The 25,030-nt window shown below is 36.2% G+C and overlaps 1 protein-coding gene across 7 annotated transcripts in view; it reads right to left on the bottom strand.

Annotated features, from left to right (window-relative positions):
- The window catches only part of POT1 (protection of telomeres 1), a 101,532-nt gene that overhangs the window by 69,602 nt on the left and 6,900 nt on the right, over positions 1-25,030 (bottom strand). For 6 of the 7 annotated variants that reach the window (XM_026867676.1, XM_026867694.1, XM_026867683.1 and 3 more), the window contains 6 exons: positions 24,017-24,089; positions 22,454-22,545; positions 16,312-16,422; positions 14,958-15,005; positions 13,432-13,546; positions 1,383-1,513 (listed from right to left, as the gene is read on the bottom strand). In XM_026867676.1, the coding sequence (XP_026723477.1) occupies positions 1,383-1,513; positions 13,432-13,546; positions 14,958-15,005; positions 16,312-16,422; positions 22,454-22,545; positions 24,017-24,089 (570 nt within the window). Of the gene's footprint in view, positions 1-1,382; positions 1,514-13,431; positions 13,547-14,957; positions 15,006-16,311; positions 16,423-22,453; positions 22,546-24,016; positions 24,090-25,030 lie in introns of those variants that run through there. The other variant, XM_026867695.1, reaches the window with a different exon arrangement.

Genomic DNA, 25,030 nt, shown 5'->3' on the forward strand with positions numbered 1-25,030 from the left:
CAGTTGGGTGGGAGTGTTGATCTGCTCGAGGGTAGGGAGGCTCTGCAGAGAGACCTGGACAGGCTGGAGCCATGGGCTGAGCCCAACTGGGGGAGTTTCCATAAGGCCAAATGCCGGGGGCTGCCCTTGGGCCACAACAACCCCCAGCAGCGCTACAGGCTTGGGCAGGAGTGGCTGGAGAGCTGCCAGTCAGAGAGGGACCTGGGGGTGTGACTGACAACCAGCTGAACAGGAGCCAGCAGCGTGCCCAGGTGGCCAAGGAGGCCAATGGCATCCTGGCTTGTGTCAGCAATAGCGTGGCCAGCAGGGACAGGGAAGGGATCTGACCCCTGGACTCGGCTCTGGTGAGGCCGCCCCTCGATTCCTGTGTTCAGTTTTGGGCCCCTCACTACAAAAAGGACATTGAATGACTCGAGCGTGTCCAGAGAAGGGCAACGAAGCTGGTGCAGGGTCTGGAGCACAGGTCGTATGAGGAGTGGCTGAGGGAACTGGGGGTGTTTAGTCTGGAGAAAAGATGGTCAGCAGAGGCCTCATCGCCCTCTACAACTACCTGAAAGGAAGTTGTAGTGAGGTTGGTGTCGGTCTCTTCTCCAATGTAAGAAGCAATAGGACAAGAGGGAATGGCCTCAAGTTGCGCCAGAGAAGGTTTAGACTGGATATCAGGAAGTATTTCTTTACTGAACAGGTTGTTAGGTGTTAGAATGGGCTGCCCAGGGCAGTGGTGGAGTCCCCATCCCTGAAGGTGTTTAAGAGTTGGGTTGACACAGTGCTGAGGGATATGGTGTAGTTGGGAACTGTCAAGTGTTAGGTTAATGTTTGGACTAGATGATCTTCAAGGTATTTTCCAACCGAGATGATTCAGTGATACAGATAAATATGGGCTAAGGCAGGAAAACATCAAAGCAGCAGTTAGAGCATACTGCACACTAACAAGCCCAGATAGATTAGACTTATTTTAGTAAGTCTCCAGCTGATCTTAACTGCTCCACAACAGAAGCTCTAGAGTAATCCCTCAGTTATATTAGTCTCAAGATGAATAAATTGTGCACATTTATGACAGTTATATTTTGTTCATCAGAAGTATTACCACTTGATTTTTGTCAACTAGTTTAACAAATATTTTTAAAAAAATAAAGCTGTTCTGGAGTTGTCATAACCACATCTAACACTGTTTTTTTTGAAGAGAGATACCAGCTTTTACTCTTTAAAAAAATGATAGTTTATTTCCAATCCTGGAAATTATAGCCGTTTTATCAATCAAATGCTTTATATAATGTCTCCATGTGTTAATTACAATACACGAAGCTTTAAATTACTCCTAAAGTCCTCTCACTGAAAAAGAGCAAGCACATAAACCCCCCAAACCACATCCTAGTACATACCTTTATTCTATGAAATCGAACAATATCTCCAACTTTGTAAATTTTTGGTAGGGAATCTACATTACCACTAAAAAGTGTGCATGTTAACTTCACATTTGATGGGTCCACAAGTGTTACAACTGAGCAATAATCTGCAAAATATAAAAATGTTTGAATAAATAATAGACATTATGAATTAATACACAGATACTAAACAGGATGAACAACCCTATGGCCAATTTTTTTCTGCTATTATCTTCCAAAGTCAACTTAGTTAAAGTAGCATAACAACTGAAGTGTGGCCCATCTTACCAATAATTAGCCGAAATAACTGAAAATGAAATTGATAATTAAGCACAGGTCTGTGAGCTAGGAACACACAAAACTTTTTCTTCTGTCTGCAACAGGCATGCTATTTTTTCAAGTTTAATCCATAAAACGAGGAGCCTATGTACCATCTTGTACAATCCTTTCCTAAGATGTAGTTTTGTACTGTTTTCTGAAGAGGTAATGAGTTCTACAAATTCTAAAAGCAAATTAAAGCATAAATTACTTATCTTTCACTTCAATAAAATATGCAAGATATACACCACAAAGATACAGTCACACAGTGATAGAAAGTATAGTAAGAACCTGACATGTGCCCTTTAGAAGTGAAATATCGTTAACAGAATTTCATTTCTATTAATGACCTAAAAACTCAAAACGAGATACAAATATGACAGAGCAAAAGAGCCCAGAATAGAGCAGCATTTGCAGATGACAATTTAAACTTGTATTTTCCATTTCAGATTAGAGAAGCATGTGTGCTCAGCTATCTTATAAACATAAAACGGAGTGAGAGTACACTTGCTCTTTCACAGCATGGTAGCTAGTTAACTTTCCTGAGAACTTTTCAAATACCCAATATCAACTTGGCTGTGTGCTTAGAACCTGAAGCATCCACGTATCTTGTCCTAGTTGCTTTTAATCAAGAAGACAGAGTGCTTTTGTTTTAAATACTTATTGTGCTTGCATTTACTGAACCTTAAAAGTTTGGGTCTGAATTAAAACCTTTTCAGCAGATCAGTAGATCAATGACATCATAAACTATTATTTTCACCTTGATGACAACCTTGATACATTTACATACACAAAATATTTTGGTTTTTAGAAAGAGTTACCAAGATCCTCAAGCAAAAAGCACAATTTTTAGGCATTAACAGTACTCAATGATTTACAATTTAAAATTTCTAAAGTTTGAACTCTTGCAATGGTGAACTCTCCATTAGTTTTCCATTTGAGCATATAATTCTTACATGTCCAAATGAGAAAGCACAAAACCAGCAAGAGTGGTGAAAATTTTAAATAATTTCATACTTTTCCACACTGGTATAACACTGATTTACTATTTCTTAGCATTTTTCTGTACTCTGAAAAGAGTGGATATATCTAAACCATTTGCAGCACGCACATTACTTTCATACTGGAATCATGAATGAAATGATTCTGCTATTATTCATTCTGACTAAAAAAGTATAAATCACTACATCTGAATTACCCAGAATGCTTGGACAACTCTCTAATTTTCTAATGCCATACACTTTAACTCATATTTTTGTTTCATAATCCTATTCTAAGAATGTAAGCTTTCATTGTAGAAGTCAGCTTATTCATCCTGCTGACCTGCATATCAAATGCAGACATACCATCCAGAAGCAGGAACAATTATTCTATGTACAGAACCCATTTACTCCTGCCATAATCTTACTATTGTGCACCCACATTTAAACTAAATGTTCTTTGACAATTTTAGTTACATTTTGGTAACAGCCAACAACAGAATCTCAACACTGTAAAAAGACAGTAGTTGTGACTCTTAAAAACAGGCTTGCATGAAAACCTACATCCATTCTCCTGAGGCACCAAGAATCGGAACACTGTTCAAGATATAAAACTCTCTAAACAAAGTAACACACAAAGACATGACCATAGTTCAGCAGACATCAAGTCAACAGTAAAGAGGCAAAATTAACAAACAATTATTAAACCCGTTTATGAATTCTGTTGCTTGAACAAACTACAGAAAGAACCTGAAATTTCAAACCATTGACCAGGAAATTCTTGCTTGACAGTGTAAGCTTTCTCAACTTCTATAGTGGTGAAATTAAATACTGGAAGACTGTAAATGCAGTTCAAGGTCAAAGTGACTGTGGCTTGTAAGTCCATGCCACAGCAGATACACCCACAGAAGACTGAGGCCATGGAGAAACCCACATTGGAGAAGAGAACGCCGCTAAGAAAGAAGGTACAGTGGGGAGAAAGGGAAGAAGAAGAAAAAAAAAAAAAAAGGGGTAAGGAACACTCCCACCAAAGGCACAAGGTCAAGCGTCATACAGTGCCTATTCTGACATTCTGTGCTAGGATAAGCAGACATGACTAAAGCCTAGTCAGTGGCTGACAGAACTGCAAGTATTTACTATCGTAATCCAAAACCTGATTGTTTTATTTCTTTGGGTATGAATTCTAGAAGTTAACAGCTCAGCTGCAAAGCGATCTGAGCAAAATGAGCAATTAAGAAGAAAAAAGCCATATGTTTCATGGATTTACAATCCTGTAAGGATACAGGATAACATTGCAGTGCACTGATATAATCCAGCATATAAATCAAGAGTGAAACAACAAAAACATTCCACATTAAAATTGTGGTTACTCTTTGATGCTGTGATTACATAACCTAGTCAGCTTCATACATGTGCAGCTGCCTATTTAAGTTAAAAAAGTTAACATACACCCTCCATTTTCTGTGCAATGAACATACTCAAGACTAATAATCACCCTACTCAAAGTAGTATAAAATATACTTGCTTTATAGAGTCAGGGAACATTACAAAATATAGGTTCTCTGGCTGTGATTTTAGACTTCCATTCTTAACTATCACCTCAAAACACCACTTCTACAATAAACCTAATTAAAATACAGCTCTTCAAGAACAAAGCATAAAGAATGCTTTTCTTTCAAAGAAATCCTCATCCAGTGTCGTAACTTAACCCACCCTGGCAGCCAAACACCACACAGACACCCCCATGGAATAGAGGAATAGAGTTGGAGGGGTAAGGACACTCATAAATTGAGAGAAAAAAAAATTGAAATAAAATTAAATTAATATTGATAATAATAGAAAATACAAAACAGGCAACGCACAATGTTACTGCTCACCACACGCTGACCAATGCCCAGCCCGTTCCTGGCTAGTGATTCCAGAGAAGAAAGAATCCTGAAAGCACAATCCCAGAAGCCAGAGCGATCTCCTTGATCAACCCTTATCTATATACTGAGCATATCTTTACATGATATGGAATATTCCATTTGCCAGTTTGGGTATGTTGCTCTGGCTCTGCTCCCTCCCAGCTTCTTGTGTACATGCACACTAGCAGGACATGTGAAGTTGAAAAGTCCTTGATTTCTTAGCAACAACTAAAAACATCAGTACATTATCATCATTCTTCTTGTACCAAATCCCACACTGATTCCAAACACAGCACTACTCTAGCCACTAAGAAAGAAAGAAAAAAAAAAAAAAAAAAAAACAGGACATCCAGCAGGTCCTTTCTGAAGGTTAAAAACAAAAAGCCACCTGTCTTTCCTTCACCAGCTGGAATGTGAAAATTGCTTTCTGCTTTCCACAGCAGCATTACAGTTCAGTGACTGAATTCACTTTTCTGCACAAATGAGTCAACTCTAAAGAGTATTGCTGAATTATAAGAAACAATACAATAAATGTCATTGTTCAAACTTTTGATTTTTCACAATGTACTTTCCAATGAAACAAAATCCCTTGGTTACCAAGCTGGGTAAAAAAAATAAGAAAGTTTACATACTTGAATCAATTTTCCTTTACTAGATAAATTTACACCACTGATGAACTTTCCTTGAAGAAGGGAAATTTTACCACTGGTAATTTTAACTTGTAACAATCTGTCTTAAAAATACAACACAATGGATGCACAGTTCAGCAAATTTATATACTACAAAAGAAAGTTTTAACTTTCATACTAAATTGGCTCAGTAAAAGCATTGTTTTTAGGCTGACACTACACAGAACTCCAAATCACACCTATGTTTTTTTAACACACTTAATTAAGAGGTATTCCCACTCAGACTTAACAGCACATGAGGGGACCACCAGCAATGGTCAGCTCTCTGTAGGGATGCTTGTAACACCTCAGAATTGGTGTTTATGAAAACAAGAAGAGAGAAGTGACATTTGGTTTAAATGGAAGTACTGAGTGATTCATCTGTCTTACATGCTTCTTATATCCTTTCAGACTAGTTCTTACTGTTCTTTAAATACAATTACTTGTTACTTAGTTTTTTGTTTCATCTCATAAAACAGCCACAACAATGGGGTGAAGCAGGAACAAAAGGAATTCATAATTATTGCAACGACTACCTTAAAAATCAATGAAATTCCAAGTCAAGATCAACAGGTCACATTAACTACATAGAGAACGCTGATCTCCAAGCTTCTAGGTCCCTATTTTAAACAGTCTGAAATATGGAAGTTTTGTAGCCCTGTAACAGTCATTGAAAAGAATCTCCACTGTGATGACAGGTCATGTTCATTCTTCAGGTTACAGCTTTCTTTTTATAAATGCTTTAGCGTTTCCATGATTCTATGGACTGTTAACATCAGTCATTAGCATACTCAGGAAGCATCTCTCCACAGTGTACAGATATATTAAAAAACCCCCAACCCACCAAATTACAAAACCTCAAAACCACAAGCTTCACTTACAAATTTCTTTTTTAGTCATGATAAGAAAACCAGAAAGCTTTCTACAAAAGCTTTCCAGATTAGTAGTTACTGATGTTGTAGGAAGACATGTAGTACTTACTGATTAAACATTTGTTTTAGTTTTACTGAGGACTTCAGCAGTTCTTATCAAATAGGCTTGTATAAATTTTTAAGGTATAAAGCATCAATCTAATTATGAATCCATTTTTGGGCAATCACGTATGTAATTCCTGACTAACATTTAAGTTGAAAATCCACTATACTGAATCAATAACTTCCCCACGCAAAGAGATAAAAATATTTTTGGCAACGTTGTTGGCAATGAGGCACTTGATATAGACTGCCTTCTGTTTCTTCTATTTCAATACACACACAAAAAAAGAGAGATTATTGCAGCAAGTTATTCTTGCTTCAAAACTACACCAAACATTAATGCTGTTTTCAAGAATTACTCAGGCCATTCAATACACAAGTGTCTTTGTACTAAAACTAAGTAGTTGAACCAGCTAACCTACCAAGTATGTTCAACAGAAGAAAAAGAATACAAATGTACACACACTCCTGTGTGTGTATGTATGTATGTACACACAAACACAGATATTGCAGAAGCCCAAAACAAAACCACTGAAGAATCAAACTGAAGATATTTTACTACTATTATTTCTAACATGGCAATACACTTAAGAAATACAAACATTCAGTAGCTACCAGAAGGAAGCATCTGGCTAAACAGATGCTTTAATGCCGTTATTTGTAAATTGTAGATCAAAGTAACTGTCTTGAATAAATAATTAATAGAGAGAAATCCCAACTGTTTAATTCTTAATTTAGTTTTAAAATTTTTTTAAACTTTATTTATCTTCAGTATTAGATGACAGAACACAGTGATAGAACACCGCTCTCATCTTTAGGCTCCAGAAATGAAATCACTATCTTCACTTCTGCAACAGTTTTTATTCTGTTCTGCAAAATTTAAATACAACACCATTATTTGGATTTGGAAAAAACAAAATGGAACACAATACTTTAAAGGACAAAACTACTGCAGATTTAACTCTGAGTCTGCTTCCTCACAAATATACCATCAGATATCACAACAGTCTGTGACTGGTTTGTTTTTCACTCTAAAGTTGGTTTGCTATTACTTACTAAAAATTGACTATTTTTACTGAAGTTGCCCACATGCTATAGTTTAATGTTATTTTCAGCTACATAGATTTAAACAAATTCTGGCCTAATAATGTTGATGAACCTGGCTCAATATCAAATAAAAATTGAGAACAAAAATAAAACTTCAGGCTTCAAAATAACTTTAAGAATCTGATTTATGGTTAAGCTGTATTTTGGATATACAGAACTAACTTGGAACTAGTCAAGGTTTTTAGAAGAGTACTTTCTGAAAATGCTATCCTTTATTAATTTTGATCCTAAGAAATATTTTGTAAAAGTATGTTACCATCCACATACATGTCTAGGTATGCTAAAATGAGATTTTAATTCAACACATGACATATGAATATACTACATATAGCTAATAGTATAAGGTAGGTGGAAAAAAATACGACATCACTCTTATGACTTATTGTTAACCAGCAGCAAGGATTCTCCTTGCCATAATTCTTCCCTGCATTATGGAAAACACTGACTAGTATCTGCAGGAAAAAAACAGAGAGTTGGGGAAGGAGTAGCATCACATTGTAATGTCACAAAGGTTTCACAGTCAAGGACATAATCTCTGTAACTGGACACTACAAAGACAGAGGCTCTTTTTCTTCTTAATTTACTTTTTTCACTCAGGCTAAATACCTGACATGTCCTTGGGCTTAAGGGAGGGAAAAGAAGAGAAAATTGCCTTTATTAAAAAATTTACAGTACGTAAGACTCTTAAAACTATTCGGTAAGGAAAGCTAGAATATAATTTTAAACACTTCTAATGGACCTTCCAGCAGACAGGAACTGAAGTATTTTCTTGGACAATTTTCAGAACACCATGTATAGATATTCCAAAATCCATGCCCTGAGATGAAGCATGGTCAGTTAAAACAACTTTGTCTGAAATGAAAAATAATTTATGGTCATACTGAAAACTCATTTTATTCATCAGTGTTTTAACATTCATCTAATGCAATAATGGTAATTGAAATGCTGAACATTTAATTATAGATTACATAAAGCAAGAAGGCTAAATTAGACCACTTGCTTTCAGTGGGAAAGTACTGACAAAGCTAAATTAACCACTTGCTTTCAGTGGGAAGACACTGCAAAGCTTCAACCTTAAGCTTTAATATATGTAAAAAGGAGCAGTATCTCATATCTACGGCACATCCATATAGTGAATAAAGACGGACAAGAGTTAAGTACAGTTGCTCCACTGCCCATGCTTCCAGCAGGTACCAGCTTAAAGCTATGATTCTAACACAGGGTCAGAAACAGAATGTATTAGTGCAGGACTGCGCCAGATCTAATGGACTACAGAATTTTCAGACAAGAGCCATTTCATCTTGGCATGTAAGACTGATAGTATTTGAACAGGTCTAGCATAAGCAAGCAAGCACCAAACACCACCACAAAATGAAGATTTTGAGAAGCTCACTACAGTGACAGACGGATGTTGTTTGGCAGCCTGTGCAGAAAAGACTAAATTGATAAATTATTTTAATATTGACTTACTCTATCATTTAAAAACATAATCCTCTACTTTATACAGGTCTAGATGATACTTGCATTTTACAATGATGTCTTTGATGTACCACTAAAATCCATCAAGCTGGAAAGAATATCAGTGAGATCACCCACCCAAAGGAAGTGTTATGTAAGCTTATTAATTTGTTCCTTCCATTTGAGAAAGCATAGAGACTATATGTTATTATCGCTATTCTTTTTAAGCTAAAGAGATTTTTCACTCCCCTGAGATTCTTATCTTCTAAGGAAACTTGTTTCTCAAGATCTCTTCTCCAGATTTATACTCATGTTATTATAACACAAAGAACAGAAAATTCTGAAAAACTGTGGTGAAGTGCTAAGGCTTGGACAACCAGCCCAAGCCAGAGTTGACCTATAGATGAATCCTGTGTATTTTATAACTGAAAACCATTGTGATAGTAGGTATTGTACTAAGTTATAACAACCCACTTATGCTGATGTAAAAAGTGATAAAGCATTGAAATACTGAAGCCTGAACAACAGGCCCCAAGCCGAAGCTGCTAACTTAGTCTGTAATCATTAACAAAGTATGTAAGCTCACTAGTGAAAGATGCAGCTTAGACAAAATATAATGAGTAGTGAGGAGAGAGTGTATCCAACTTCCCTGGTTTAGCCTTGTTCAAGGCTGAGAACCCAAGTATCTGGCCTTGGTAGAAACTCCCTTGGTTCTCCCCCTAAGCCCTGGCCAGGCTTTGGGTGGAATCCAACAGGAGAATGAAACCAGAAATTTTCCACTCAAAACAAAGGTGCCAGCTATTCTGGCCTGTCGATCTCTGGTATATAAGTCTGGGCCCGTTTGCAGTGACTTTGGCAGCCTCACCTATGGGGGACGCACGGCGTAGGATTTCCCCCTTGCCGGGACAGGCTCTGCAAACCCTCGCTGTAACCAGGGCTGCCCAGCCACTGCGAGGCTGGATGATGGGAACATGTGCAAGTGGTGATGTGTCTGTCTTAATCACTATTCTCTCTCTTGTGCAGTAATGATTTGATGCATTACCCTGTATTTTCCTATTTGTTGCTTTAAGTGCACTATTCCGCTTTTTCTTACTGCATGTTTCTGTATTACGCTGTTACATTACTTGGTTATCACTAGTAAAATATGTCTACTCTCTTCACTTTGTTTTCTGAGTTTAATTGGTATCCTTAATCAGCAAAACACCTGGAAAGTCCCAGCATGTGTGCTGGGTTGACCTTGGCTGGCTACCAGGAACCCCCCAGACACTCTCTAAATCCCCCTCCTCAACAGGACAGGGGAGAGAATAAGGAGGGAAAGCTCATGAGCTGAGAAAAAGAGGGAGATCACTTAGTTACCATCATGAGCAAAACAGACTCAACTTGAGTAAGATTAATTTATTACCAGTAAAAATAAGGTAGAATGGTGAGAAACAAAGGCTAAAACACCTTTCTCCCCCAACTCCTTTTTCCTAGGCTCAACTTCACATAACAGCTCCTCTTTCTCTCCTGCTTCGTCCTTCTCACACTTTTTTTTCTCCTCCAGAGTAGGTCCTTCCATGGGCTGCAGTCTCTTGGGATAACCCTGCTCAAGTGTGAGTCCTTCACAGGTTGCAGTGTACATCAATCTGTTCATCCCAGGTTTCTTCCCCAGACTGCAGGGGAATCTCTGCTCCAGGACCTGGTGCACCTCCTCCCCTCTGGCTACTCCATCCTGGGTGTCACAGAGCTGTTTCTCACACATTCTTTACTTACTCATCACTGCCATGCAGTGTTTTGCTCTTTGTCAACTTTGTTTTCCCAGGGCTGCCACTATCTTGGCCGAGGGGCTCAGCTGTGCCCTGCCGTGGGTCGGTCAGAGCTGGCTGGAAGCAGCTGTGTCCAGCACAGGGCAGCCCCCGCCTCTGCCCACAGAGGCTGCCCAGCAGTCTCCCTGTTACCAACACCTGGGTACCTGCACCCTGTACAGCTTGCTTTCCCATTTTCAATCTATTTTTATGTCTGGCAGCCCCAAATCCTTCTCCTTAAACCCCCAGCAACCGAGCACACCCATTCACTACTATCTGGGAATCCATGGCCAACATTTGAAGAACTCCCTCGGGAGTCTTTCTTTGTATTATTTTTTTTTAAATATTAAGTATTACTTAAGTATTAACTGTAGCCAAATCACACAACAGTTTCATAAATATTCAGCTCTAGGGGCTGAATAATTTTTATTACTATTACTTCTAAGCTAGCATTATAACGGGATTTGCTATACACACAGCAAACACTTAATTCAGTATTTTATGAATCTCTGCATTTCTAATTAGATGCCAGAACACTTTTCTGTTTCCAATCTAAATGCATTGAGTTCCTGCATATACTTTCACTTACCATTATTCGTCATTTACATCTAGGAATATCATGCTGTAACATTCATAATGTAAACCAATTGGAATTTGTACTTCTCCACATTTACTGGGCTACAGCATTATCAAAATAACAATTATGTTCTGAAAAAAAGTGACATCCAACTTTTCTACAGCTTTCTCCAACAAATACCATTTGCTTTTTCGTATATAAAACAATAAAAACAATATTTCATCCTAAAGATTTGCAATTTCTTCTTTAGCAAAATAACTTTAGTGTATCAATGACTGTGCAGAATATGATAATATTCATTTTAATTTAGTCCCAACTGGAAAAAAACACACACACTATAAAAACAGATGGACCGTTACTGGCTCAGTTCCCAACTTAATGACTACATCTATTTTTAAATGTTAACACTTAAATTACATTATCCCATATTCTTCAGACTTACTTTTTTTTTTTTTTTTTTTTTTTTTTTTTTAATGTTTCAGAGGTTTTTTGGGAAACACTACTGCCTTGTCAACACTGAGTAAGAACGTAGAGCAGAAAGGTTTTCTAGGAGCAAGCCTAGTCCCTGCTATAATAAACACTAGTGGGAATACATTTCAACAACCAACTGTATGGGAAGCATAGAACTGTGCTCCTGGCAGACACCAGGGCACTGAGACCTACCGCTGCAAATACGTTGCTTCTTCTGCTGGCACAGTCAACAGGATGGAAAAATGCTGTTCAACTCCCCAAAGCTATTCATCAGCTTATGGACCCAGCTAATCTTGAAAAAAATCCTGAAAAATTCTACGTTGCCGTGCATAACTTAACTATGCCTGCTGTGTGGGCCAGTGGCTGCCTTTAGTACAGCTGACAGTGTACAACAGCGCAGACAGTAGCACACGCACATCTTGTAGCTAAAGTATGTTCTGACACTTGTCCACAGAAAAAACAAGTACAGTGAAGCCACACTTCAGCTACAAGTGAGACCAAAAACTTCCTGTCAATAGGGTCTTTAATACCAGTGTATCTGTTTAGCTAGAATACTACTACATGCACCAGATAGAAGTAATTAAGCATGCCCACAATACAGATTATATCAGCATAGTTCAGTCGAACATACTGAAACTAACATACACACATTTGCACAGACCTCCCAGATGTTCCTCCCTCTCATACACTCTAAACTGATCCAAACAAATGCTGAAGATTGCTTGGTCCTCAAAAAAGTGAAGTCATTAGTTGAACCTTATCTGGACTTGGAACCTTTTTTTGGGTGTGGCAGCTTGTTTGCACACCATTCAGCTATTTCACTTATGTTTCAAGCTACCTAACTGTAAGCAAGTTTCATTCTGGAAGCCATGGTACTCCAGGTATAGCACTGTGCTCTCACGAAGGCATTTACTGCCTTGAGCCCATCACCACCTGACTGCTTCTGCAGTTCTTGAGCAAGTGAGAACACAGAAATCTGTTCGCCAAAGGTTTTGCAGACAAGAACTAAATCTTGGTTCTGATTTAATATTCACTTCTTAAATTTCTAGATTCAGAAGCCAAATTCATGGCTATTAACATTATCCAAGAAACCTGCATGCATAATTAAGACCATAAAAATCAACAGCCACCATCATAATCTATTCTTATTTGTTCGATTACAAATACATTTAGAAGGAAAAATTCCAGCTTTAAAATGCACAATAGATTTATAATATGCAGAAAATACTTCGATTAACTCTGAATCCAATGAGAAATTCTACTAAATTGAATTCAGCAGGGATATCACCTAGCTATTTACTTAGAGAGCACCTAGTGAAATGGTACAATCTTCTAGAAAAACTAGAACAATCAGTAAGTGTTCACCTCAGAGAGAAAAAATGATTCAGTCATTGCACAGCTTCTACAAGTAACAAATATGCTGGCACCACATTTATGGCATTACACTTATTGTCAAAATCTAAAGGAAAAATTGTGTGTACTTACACAACAATCCTTTCCCACAAGGACAGGTGCAGGGCTGCTGTACTTTTTTTTTTTTTTTTAGTACAGGTCTTTTTCCCTGTTTTGTACTGGTAGCATTAGCTTGATAAATACTTTCTTCGCTTACTATGTCCACCATCCTGCTTAAACCAACTCCGATATCCCTAACCTATTTGTTCTGTTTCCTTGAGAGAACCATTGTTAAAGGTGAGACCCATTGTCAAAGGATAACCTGATTTTGTTATTCTGGTTGATTTTTAACATACTAAGAACAGTTCTGCTTGGGGGGAGACTTTAAATCTCTTGAATATAGTACATACCAGTTCCTTTGCTTACATATGGAGGTTTGAAGAATTTCACAATGCCGTACAAATTCACTATAGTTCCATCTTTAAGATGATTCAGAGAAGTATACGCATATTTTGGTGCAACAGACTGGAAATGCATGATAAAATTAGGGAACAGAAGAAAAAATTATTCAAACACTCACAGAGAACTTTGTATTTAACATCATCTATGCTCAGATATGCTTTATTTCATCTTAAAAAGTTATCCATTTCTTTCTATCTTATTTACTTTAGACTCTCTAAAGATAAATATATGTATATATTCACAGGCAATAAAGCACACAAGACTTATTTTAATTTATTTTTATGATTGCATCTTCCTTACAATAAACTAACCCGTCAGTTCAAGTAAGTTTCAATACATGAAACAGGTGAATAGAAGTCATCATAATAAAGAATGAAAGTAATTTTTTCTGATTGATTTTAACATGTCCATTCATCTTTTTAAAGCACATACATAAATAATTTTGTAATTCTTATTAGCAGTGCCACTTCACAGAACCACTGTCTTGGGATGGGGCGGTGGGGGAAGGGGAATTTACCTCTCACAGCCATTTTGTAAGTCTTCCTATTAGAATAGCACACTTGGAAGATTTAAGAAATTAAGCACTACCTTCTACTGTGTAAGGACTACTCTCCTCTGATCTTACTATGGTTATATTATACGCTGATTAGTATCTTTTAAAGAATTCTAGTCCTGCCAAGCTGACTGAAAACTGTGGCTTTCAATTCTTACATTGGGGGAGAGAAAAATAAACTCTTCATAAATTTCAGACAAAACCAAGCTATATCATCTTCAGTATTAAATCTTTAACCTTATGATAAAGAACAATAAAATTTCATACACTAATTTCTATGCCTTTAATATACCGTTTCCTGAGGGGAATTTTTCGGAGCTAACTGTAATATTCCCTCCTTATCTTTGGAATCCTAATGCATATGTAACATTTCAAACAATAAAAGGAGCTGTTTTTTTGGCTCCCAGCGCGCACATTTGTGGCGGAGCGATCCCCTGTGTGCCCGACGTCATAATAAACATACTACTTTATAACTCTTAGTGAGTTGTAGAGTTTGGTTCCGCGCTTCACTGAAGAGTTTTAATTTAGACACATAAAGGCTTGTTCCAAACAGTAATCAAAAGAAATGTTAAGACCAGTACATGAAGTCTGTTTTTAAATTAAAGGAAGATTCACATTTCCATTTTTTTAAAACACAAGCATACGATCCTCTTCAGAATGGTAGTTAATTTCTACTTCATATTTCCTAAACTAACATGCAGCTCATTTTGAGATCGAGATGGGAACAATACTACAAGTATAGAAAAAAGTATTATTTTTTCATATTTTATTCTGTTTTCCAGGCATACTGTTTACAAAATTAAAAGCTAAGCAAAGGACTAATGTGGGTATGGAAGTAAAATAAACAAAAGTAATCCATAAATTCTTATTTACATTCAGTTAGTCTCACGCAGTTTAAAAACATCCCAAATATAAACTCACCATAGATGCAGTTTCTGAAGCAGCAGTTGTTCTTGGTTTAGTATAAATCTGAGGAGAGAAAAACAGCAAACTCTCTGATTACAAAATTGAAGGCATTCCAAATATAACATCTGAAAACTAAAGAAAATGTAACACTAACAGCAAATACCAAACAGTGCTATAGACACTATATGAATCACCTCTAAAACTAGTAAAATTTTATCCTACAGAGAAAAAGAAAATATTTACCCCCAACTACACTCAGCCAAAAGTTAAACACATACATTTTCTAAAGTAGGAATGTACTTAGTTGAAGGTCACATTAGTAGAGTCAGCATTTGAGAGTCAGTGACCAAGAATTTAAATCTGTACTTGCTTAACAGAGAAACAGGTTTAGGTTTTGTACATGTCAATGCTTAGAGCAGATCTACATTCAGTGACTCATTACTCTCCTTTGGGGCAAAAAATATTTTCAATAAAAGGACAAGGCAAATTCAGCAGAATGGAATAAATTCTATTTAAAGGTCCTAAGCTTTTAGAGCCATACTTACAATCCAGATTTATTTTCACTCTAAGGTCTTTTAAAGAACTAACTGTGGTTGATTTGACATAATGCAAACATATACCCACCCTATGAGAAACACAGGGCTCAGCTGCCATCCTAATACAACACCACAGCCCGTTTGACACAGGGTCCCATGTCACAGCGGCACATTGCTTCAGAAGTGCTGACTCCTGCTAGGGAACTGATTGTGGTATCCACCCTCAAATGCATTCCTGAAGCTAGTTTTACTTCCACTTGTTTATTTTAAATAGTTGAGTGAACAGTTATCATTGAGAAAGCAAAGCACACAAGAAATTCAGACCATTTGTATTACTTTTAAGCATTCAATGAGCACGTCAGTAAATTAAGTGCCACAAGCTCCGTTCTGTGGTCAGTGATGAGACAGACGCCTCAGCAGAACCTAGACATTCAGCGAGCTGCACATCTTCCTTGGGATTGGATCATATATTGATCATACTGAACCCTCTAACTTGTCTGCCTTATTGCACTGTTTTATGCATGAGAATGGTTTAAACAGCTCTAGGAATCTCGCTAAAACCAACTAAAGTAAATTTTCTGCACTCAACAAGTAGAAATTCACCTGGGAGGCCTGAGATAATTTGGGCCTTGAATGGTGAGCATTGTTATAAAACTGTATGTACACACACACACACACACACACACACACAAATGTGTCCTGATTGTTTCCTGATAAATATGCTAAAATAATCTGCAACAGATTCTAATAGATTTTATTGGTTTTTCTAATGTAAAGCAAAATATTAATGTTGGTATTTGGAGAAGAAAAAAAAAAGTTGGGTACCCACGTACATAAACGGCTGATCCAGCTTCTTCAGACACCTCCAGATGGTAACCATGTCTACCATCTTCTCCCGCTGTAGGCGATTTTGCCAACTTAAATCCTGTAACTATGAAGGTGTCCTGTGGGGACAGGATGATAAACAAATGATTACAGAGGTTGTATCACATTATTGTATTTTAAGAGTATGTGATGTGAAATTTCACCCTAAAATCTAAAGACATTCAAGAAACTAAAGACCTGAAGAAATTCTGAGCACTGCTTTTAAGTTTCTCTGTTTAGCTCTTCTACCCATGGAATTCATATTTTCAACCAATGCCAAACTTTTTTTTTTTCCCCAAAAAAAATCTTCTAAAATTGTTCCACTCTTGATGCTACTGACTGCTGTGACTACTGTGACTGACTGCTAATTTTGATAAAGGCTAGAGAAGAGTCACACTGAAAAAAGCAAAATAATAATTTCCCTTCAAATATACTGAAGACTAACCCTTTTCTTGGTAAGCTTAACTAACCTAGAAAAGGAATCACACATGAGATAAGCACTGACAAAACACTCTTTTCTCAGAGCTTATTTCTTATTGGGTTACAGCTGCACTTTGAAGACTCTCCTTGTAGATATTTTCTGTTTTGGTTGGACTGACATCTTCAATTCCTTCCTTGAGTCAAATAGGTAGGTCAATCAATAGGTAAGTTTCTGGTAGCAAAGGAGACATTACAAACTTCTCTGGCATAACTCCTGAGATTTTAGCATTGCATTTGCAACTGCACTTTCGCTTTGGTATAAAGTTCCTCAGACACCACAAAGTTAACATGAAAAGGATGATTCAAGGGGTACATGACTTAAGTCCCTGCAGCAGCTCACCTCTGAGTAGCAACTTCTCACACACACACACACACAAAAAAAAAAAAAAAAAAGGGGGGAGAAGACTGAAAATACATTTTAGGAGATAATGATGATAAGAAAGGTATCTGACCAAAGATAATGCTGAGAACTCTAACAAAATGTAAGACTCCTTTACAGACAGCTCCTTTGGTACCAGCACTGTATAACAGGGGTGTACCAGTGTGATCCATTCCAATAAACATGCCAGACACAGAACCCTATTTCTGTTCGACCTTCTACCAAAAGCACTTCAGTAAACTTCTACTGGATGACTTTTGTTTATGTGTTCATTTGATTACAACAAATAAAAGAGTTTTCTGATTAAAGTTGACAGTTTCAGCCAAACATTGCACTATGATGGCTCTTTTTTGCTACTTCAGCAATCTGACCATGCTACTCTAAATTATTTAAGATCCAAAACCTTAATGTTTTGTGCCAGAAAAAGAAAGGCTACTAGCTGAAGTGACAGTGATATATTCATTTATTAAAGGATTTGCCAAAAAAAAAAAAAAAATTACTGCAGAAAAATTAAGTTTGATCACACAGTTTAATACAAAAACTACTTAGGGCATGGTAGTTTTCAGGTAGTATCATAAATGGGAATACATTGTATATCCTGACTAAATGATAATATGTAAATCAGCTAAGTGGAAGCCATACTCAGACCAAAGTAAGTTAAAATGGGACAAAATAATTACACAACTCAATATTCCTTGCACCTGGAACACATCACCCTGCTAACATACATTAGAGTTGTTTCATTCTTTCCAGATGCATACACACATAAGCTCCAGGAAAGCTTTCAGAAAGCAGGTGATAGCATGTGTCTTTCCTTCACTGTTGCTGATACTACTCATGGTGTTCCTTCAACAGTAGAATCAACCTTTCGATAAAAATCTATGTCCTGTTATACATTATTCCTACTTCAGCTTTTTATTAGATTGCAGGCTGCACAAGAGTCTGGGACCTGGTTGCTGAGTCAGGATTGGAGATCTGTACAGCTGACCTGACTTGTCTTGTTCTCCCGTGTCAGAAGAAACTTTAGAATTACACACTCAAGCCTTTACACAGGTTAATAAATGGAAACTTTTTTTTGTGAATATTAGATCACTGGTGACAACTCATGTAATATACAATGCGTAACATTCAAAAGACTTGTGAAAAGACTCTGCAATTTCAATGAGGAAAAGATAGCACTAACCTCAATCTAGTTTTACAGGTAGAAAGAACAAGTATATTCTCAGATTTGTTACAAATTCACGGTCAACCTTAGCAGGTAGTTATATATACAAAATATTTATATCAGGTTTTCACAGTGCTTTGAAATTTAATGCTATATTAGTTTTCAAAATAGATTAGTTTCCATTTCACCTTTAGCTAAGAGTAGTTATTAGAAGTTCTCTTATAATTGGTTTGGGAATCAAATCCATTTACATAAATTGGTGGATTTTCATGTCAACAGAAGAGTATTACATTGCATATATATTAAAACTTAAGTCAACAAACATTTTTAAATATCAAAAAAATATCCTATTCCCCTCATTCAAAAGAAGTAAGAAATAAACAAAAGACAATATCTTCCCTGATGTTTATTCTGTTACAGAACTGGAAGACTCTCAGGAGTTAAGAACAACAGTTATTTACATTTTTGAGAATAGCCTGCTCCTCCCCGCTTCCCCCAGGTTAATTAGCTAAAGCTGTTACAGTATGGGAGGTACAACATGGAAATCTACAAAACTGTGAAGTTTGAAATTGTAAGCAGCAAAGAAAATGTACTGGACCTTACTGAAGTAATTGTTTAATGGCTAAAACTGTGGGGTTTTTTCAAATTAAATTTCGTAACTGCTAAATTGCAACTCTGCTAGTTTCAGAAATCACTGTGTTCCCTCAGATTCAGATTATTCCAAAGTTAAAATCTGGAGACATGTGCAAAGTACCATGAAGGTTCAGTACACTAGGGAAAGATTGAACATTTTTTTACAGCACTCTGGCTGTCTAAGGGTTGTTAAGGGTTGTTGCCTGTGGGTTGTGGTTTCCTACTCAGCTCCTTGCTACTGATCTTTACATCTTCCAATTGCTGCTCAGGGCCTTGTTCAAGATTTGTATTTTTATCAGGACAACAAAACTGATTTGTTCTTTAAATTTAAAATTATTCTGCCACTTGTATACTTAGCAAATTAGCTCAGGAATTTCCCATCCTGGAATCACTGCCAAAATTCTGTGGAATCAAGACATTTGTATAAAGACTGTCACTTCTTCATTTATATGTATCTGATGGTTGTAAAAGATTTTTCTACCCTAAACAGGCTGAACTAATTTTGCTGATCTTCAAGGCATGTCTCTCTCTTTAGCACAGCATTTGACAAACAGTAAAACAAGACTTTCATATACAACAGTCCAATGTAAAAAGCAAGCACCTTCTACTGAAAAACGTTTCTTAGATTCAGTGATCTCTTCAAAAAGTTTTAACCCATTCAGTTCATGACACAAGCTTGACTGATGATAGAAGCCATATGCTAAATGATGCCAGAACAAAATCCTCAAAGTACAAGGAATCACACTGGTAAGAAAGACTTCTGAAGCATTTTACAAATTCATTAAAAAGGCAGTAAGTATTTTGAATATTTAATATTAATTGCTAATATTATTTATGATTGTTAATATTAATCTAGTATTTAATAAATCAAAGTATGTGACTGGAAATGAGTGACAAAGAGAAGGGTCTATATATGGCATCATCTTTCATTTCCATGGGAAGTTTTCACCTATACATGATCCTGCTTTTTTTTTTTTTTTTTTTTTTTTTTTTTTTTTTTTTTTCAAATGCTGCACTAGGTCACAACTATAAATTCAAATAAATTTCTTCAACTACTCACTAAACATTTATAAAACTGGTATTTTTTCTTAGCCTTGCTTTTTATAGAGATAAATTTCACTGTTATTTTTGTTCACTGTTATATGTCAGTCTTTCCTATGTTCTGAAACTTCCCAATCTCTTTATGACTTCAACTAAAATTTGAAGAGTGATTAAAAATATCTCAAAACAGTTACATCTCTGTTGAAGAGAAACAATACTTTTTCTTGCACAAGATACTTTTTTTACTCATCTGAAAAGGCAGCCAATGTATGTCACCTGCTGTTTGAGGATTATCTACATGATAAAAGTAATTAAACATTCAGTTCATTCTCTCTGATCTGATAGATATTAATCAAATCCATATTACTTTATTCAGATTAACAATATTGAAAATACGACGATTCAGAAGTTTTCAGTGGCTGAATATTTAAAAGCACATATTTTGTATAAAACTAGAATATAGGTCATTATACATTATATAAATGCTTCAGCTTTAATGATAGGTGTATTTCATTATATATGGGACCAAAGCTGCTAATATCTCATGAACTGATGCATGCATCTTTGAAGATGATACAATTCAGGTCTAAGCTACTATCCAGAAACAGCAAGATCACTCTCAAAGAATACAAATAGATCTTTCCCTCTCAAAAAAATAAAGGTGGGAACCAAGATGAGCAAAAGTCATTATTTAACCTTAGGTAGAATTACATAAAAAGAACATGCATGTCTCTGAAATGAAACTGAAGTGTCCCATTAATTCAGAGCAGCTTGGACTTAAGTCGTATTTTGATGTCATTCCCCAAGGTCTGCTGTAATTTTTACCCTATTTCAAACATACAGATCACCAGAGTTCAGGTCTACAAGTCCATTTGAGCTGAAAAACCCTGACAGAATTCTAACTAAGCTATTACTATTTTCATATTTGAGCAAGCCCTTACCTTTTCTGCATAATATATTTCCAAGAACGTGAAAATAAAATCGTATTTTCTTCACTAAATAACTTGCCATTTTTTTGATTGAGAAAGACTTGTTACCAAGGCCTGTAGTGACAGGCCAAGGGCCAATGCTTTTAAACTGAAAGAGGGTATAGATCGGACATAAGGAAGAAATTCTTTATTGTGAGGGTGGTGAGACACTGGAACAAATTGTTCAGAGAAGCTGTAGATGCCTTATCAATGGAAGTGTTCAAAGTTACGTTAGATAGGGCTTCGAGCAACCTGATGTAGTGAAAGATGTCTCTGCCCATGGCAGTGGGGTTGGAACTTGATGATCTTTAAGAGGTCCTTTCCAAGCCAAACCATTCTATGATATAGTGTGATTTTATTTCGCAAATGAAAAAGCACTAACATGAGCTCATAATGTATTGTACACTGATTTTAATTTGTTATATGGCTAATATTGAAATATCAGCAAACTGACAGGCAATCTAATAAAAAAATATTGCGGTAATTGTTTTCAGCTTGTTTTCCTTCTTTAGTTACACACTGTCTTACAAACTTGTAGGATGACTTGACAGTATCCTTTACCCTAAGCAAATACAAGCTAAGAAAACCAAGCTTGTAACTCTAATAAAGCAAGACAGCAGCACCCAGCCAATAAAGAAAACCATGTACATAGTTTTGAAATTTTTTTAAAAAGCTTCTAGTAAAACTGTCTTTTAAATCAATTTAATTCTAAAATCTGTCTTATCAAATGGTAATAGACATTCAAATTATGAACATAAATGGATGACTTCTCCATAATCCATATTCATGATCCTTTACTTGCTAGGTAAACAGTACTGATGAAAAGAATTGCTTTATTTCAATATTATTGCTAGAAAAAAAAATTACATAAGTAAATACATTTTGGTTTTTTCTAGTTCATATTTATAGATTTGAATTGACTGAATAGACTATTTCTAATTTTCGTGATAGCTATACAAAGAAAAGTAGTCAACACACATCTGTGGAAAACAATTCCTAAAATAAGAAAATTTTAGACAGGCTGAGAGAGCTGGGGTTGTTTAGCCCAGAGAAGAGAAGGCTCCAGGGACACCTTACACTGGCCTTTCAGTACTTAGAAAGAGCCTACAGGAAAGACTGAGAGGGACACTTTATCAGGGAGTGTAGTAATAGGATGAGGGGTAATGGTTTTAAACTGAAAGAGGGTAGATTTAGATTTAAAAAAGAAATTCTTTACTGTGAGGGTGGTGAGTCACTGGAACAGGTTGCCCAGAGAAGCTGTGTCTGACCCCTCCCTGGCAGTGTTCAAGGCCAGGCTGGATGGGGTTTTGAGCAACCTGGTCTAGTGGAAGGTGTTCCTACCCATGGCGGGGGGGTGGGGTGGGGTTTGGAACTACATATTCTTTAAGGTCCCTTCCAACTCAAACCATTCTATGATTCTATGAAAAAATATGTATATATTTTACCCCATGGCGTATAACTCTTGCACAATCATCTGCCATTTTCCCATAGATTAAAATATTGACGCTGTCGATCCGTGAACATGAGTTATCTATATCTACAGAAAAAAAAGCAAAAGTGATTACAAACAACATACCTTCTCCAAAACAAAACAGTAATAGGAAGAGATTTCCCAAATAATAATTTTTTCCAAATGATCTACAGAGTTTAACACTTCTCATTGCAATTAATCTACAAGAAAAAAGTCCTTTCAAATAATTATACAACTGCTTTTATGTACTAACTATAGGTATATCAAGCAGAATATTCTGCATAAGAGGACCATTTAAAATGTGCACACTTTGTACATCCATGTACATTAAACAGAAATTAAAAAGATTTCCACATGGACAATTCAACGTATAGTGTTAGAGAGGAAATATTATCCAGTAGCATTTGATTTTTTTACATTAACACAGATCATACTGTAGAACAATATAAACTGGAGATATTCCAGGACATAGACATATCAATAGTCTTCCAGAAGGACTGAAGCGTAAGTTACATTGTTATTTTTAAAAAGTTTTCTACCTTTTACTGTTTCAGAAACAACCCTAATAATTTAGATGCACAAACATTTTTTGAAGCTGTGGAGAATGTGCAGAAACTCTCATCTTTCCTGAACAGCCATATAAAATTAGCAAGACTCCAGGAAGTTTTGTGTCCCTCTGTGGGAACTCTGAAGCCAGCAGGGAAACCGACTCAGGTCCCATCAACTTCATTCACCTCTTTTCTAACACCACTCACAGGCAGTATCACCAGGTAGCACCTGCACCTCCCAGCCTGCTGTTCCATCACAGTCATAGAATTTGTAGAAGCAGGAAGGCTCAAGACGAGCAAGTAACAATTCTCTAATCAATGTAAGGAAAGGAGCTGAGAAGGAATTGGAAAGAAACTGAAAGAAACTGAAAGCTCCTCCCACAGAAGACTAATGACATCCTTCTCCTTCCTTGCTGGAAGGGGAGATGAACTTTGAATTTAGAAGGGACATATTATTTTTTAGTATCATTTACTACACAATGAACAACTTAAGTCTTTCAATGTGTCAATGTATCTACTGATATTCGAATACCTGAGTAATGAGGTTAAATTCTATTTTTTAACTGCTTAGATTAAACCAGAATGAAATATAATTTTTTTTCTGCTAATCAACATACTAACTTATATTAAATGTGCATTTATATAGTATATAAAACTAGTAAGTGTGCATTTTTATTAGTCCTCCTTTAAGATCAGTTTAAAAAAACACTACTAAAGCTACTACTACTAATGCATTTCCAGGACAGCATTTGAAAAGATTCTGAAACAAGTCACTGAAATACAAAGACTGTACTGTTTCCACTAACTTAGCTGACATAAGTTTAAAATAATATATTTTTGTAGAGAATGAACACTTTTAGAGAGCATTTCAAATACAACATTTTACTGAACACTAAAAGAGCAGGTACTAGTGATGTAATAGCATGATGTCACAAAAGTGTCAAGAAGTTCAACAAAATAAATCTAAAATATATACTTAAATGTAGTACCTTGAAGAACAAGCTTGAAGAAGTCTCTCCCATCACTGAGTTTTGTTAATGGATAGTAAAGAATAACTATTCCCTAAAAAGTATAAAAAACAATAAATATTGTTAACTAAAGACTATATGCCTCCAAGTTGCTGAGACACTGACAACAGCTAAAACATCTGTAAGTTAAAAAAATGTAGAACTGAAGTGATAAGTGCAAATTACCATCTGAATTCTTAAAAAAACCCTAAAAACTGCTAAAGACAGCACTGAAGAGCAAAATTCTTAAGAAAATATTATATATCAATACTAATTAGACGCTACTGACTAGGCAAGTTTAGGCTAAACAATGGAACAGTAGTTGTGGAAATACCTTTTACTAGTTACAATAATAGCACAAAACCTGAAAGGTGGCTAAAAAGGTAGGGTGATCAAAATCTTAAAAGACACAGCAGTTTCTCAAAAAATATTGGCAAAGGATTACAACTTAAATATCAAAACAAAAATCATAGTCAAGAGATAAAAGATGTATATGAAGATAAATGGACATTTGTTGTGCTGTGTTCCCACAAATTTAAATTAAAATTTGTATTGTTCAGAGGGATGACAGAAAACAGCAAAGTTTCTGAAGAACAAAAGGGCTGAGGCACACAAGCCAGACAGAAGCATCATGGATGTTTTCTGTTGTTTCCCCCAACACACTTAAAAATCCTCCCATCCCTCCATCCTCAAAGCAAGACCTGATCCCTATTTTAGCGGGTCTAGAGTGACAGTGTGATTGTGTGCTGTGCCACAACCAAAATAACCGAACATCAGTGCATTCTAAAATTCGCTTCAAGCTCAGCCTGCAGAACCGGATTTTCCTACATATTTAATAGTGCATTAGCACCAGCTTTATCAGCTCCTTGGCTGCACTGTTTTTATGCCAAGCTTTTTTAGTCATCTACTAATCCATGTCAGCAGCAGCATGAAGTTCTCTTAACATAAGGCAGAAGTCTGAGAAAGAGTTTCTATACACCTTCTCTTTCGGAAGTC

This window comes from Athene cunicularia (genome assembly GCF_003259725.1).
Source record: "Athene cunicularia isolate RWA chromosome 1 unlocalized genomic scaffold, athCun1 chr1_part2, whole genome shotgun sequence".
In the NCBI taxonomy this organism is placed as follows: domain Eukaryota; kingdom Metazoa; phylum Chordata; class Aves; order Strigiformes; family Strigidae; genus Athene; species Athene cunicularia.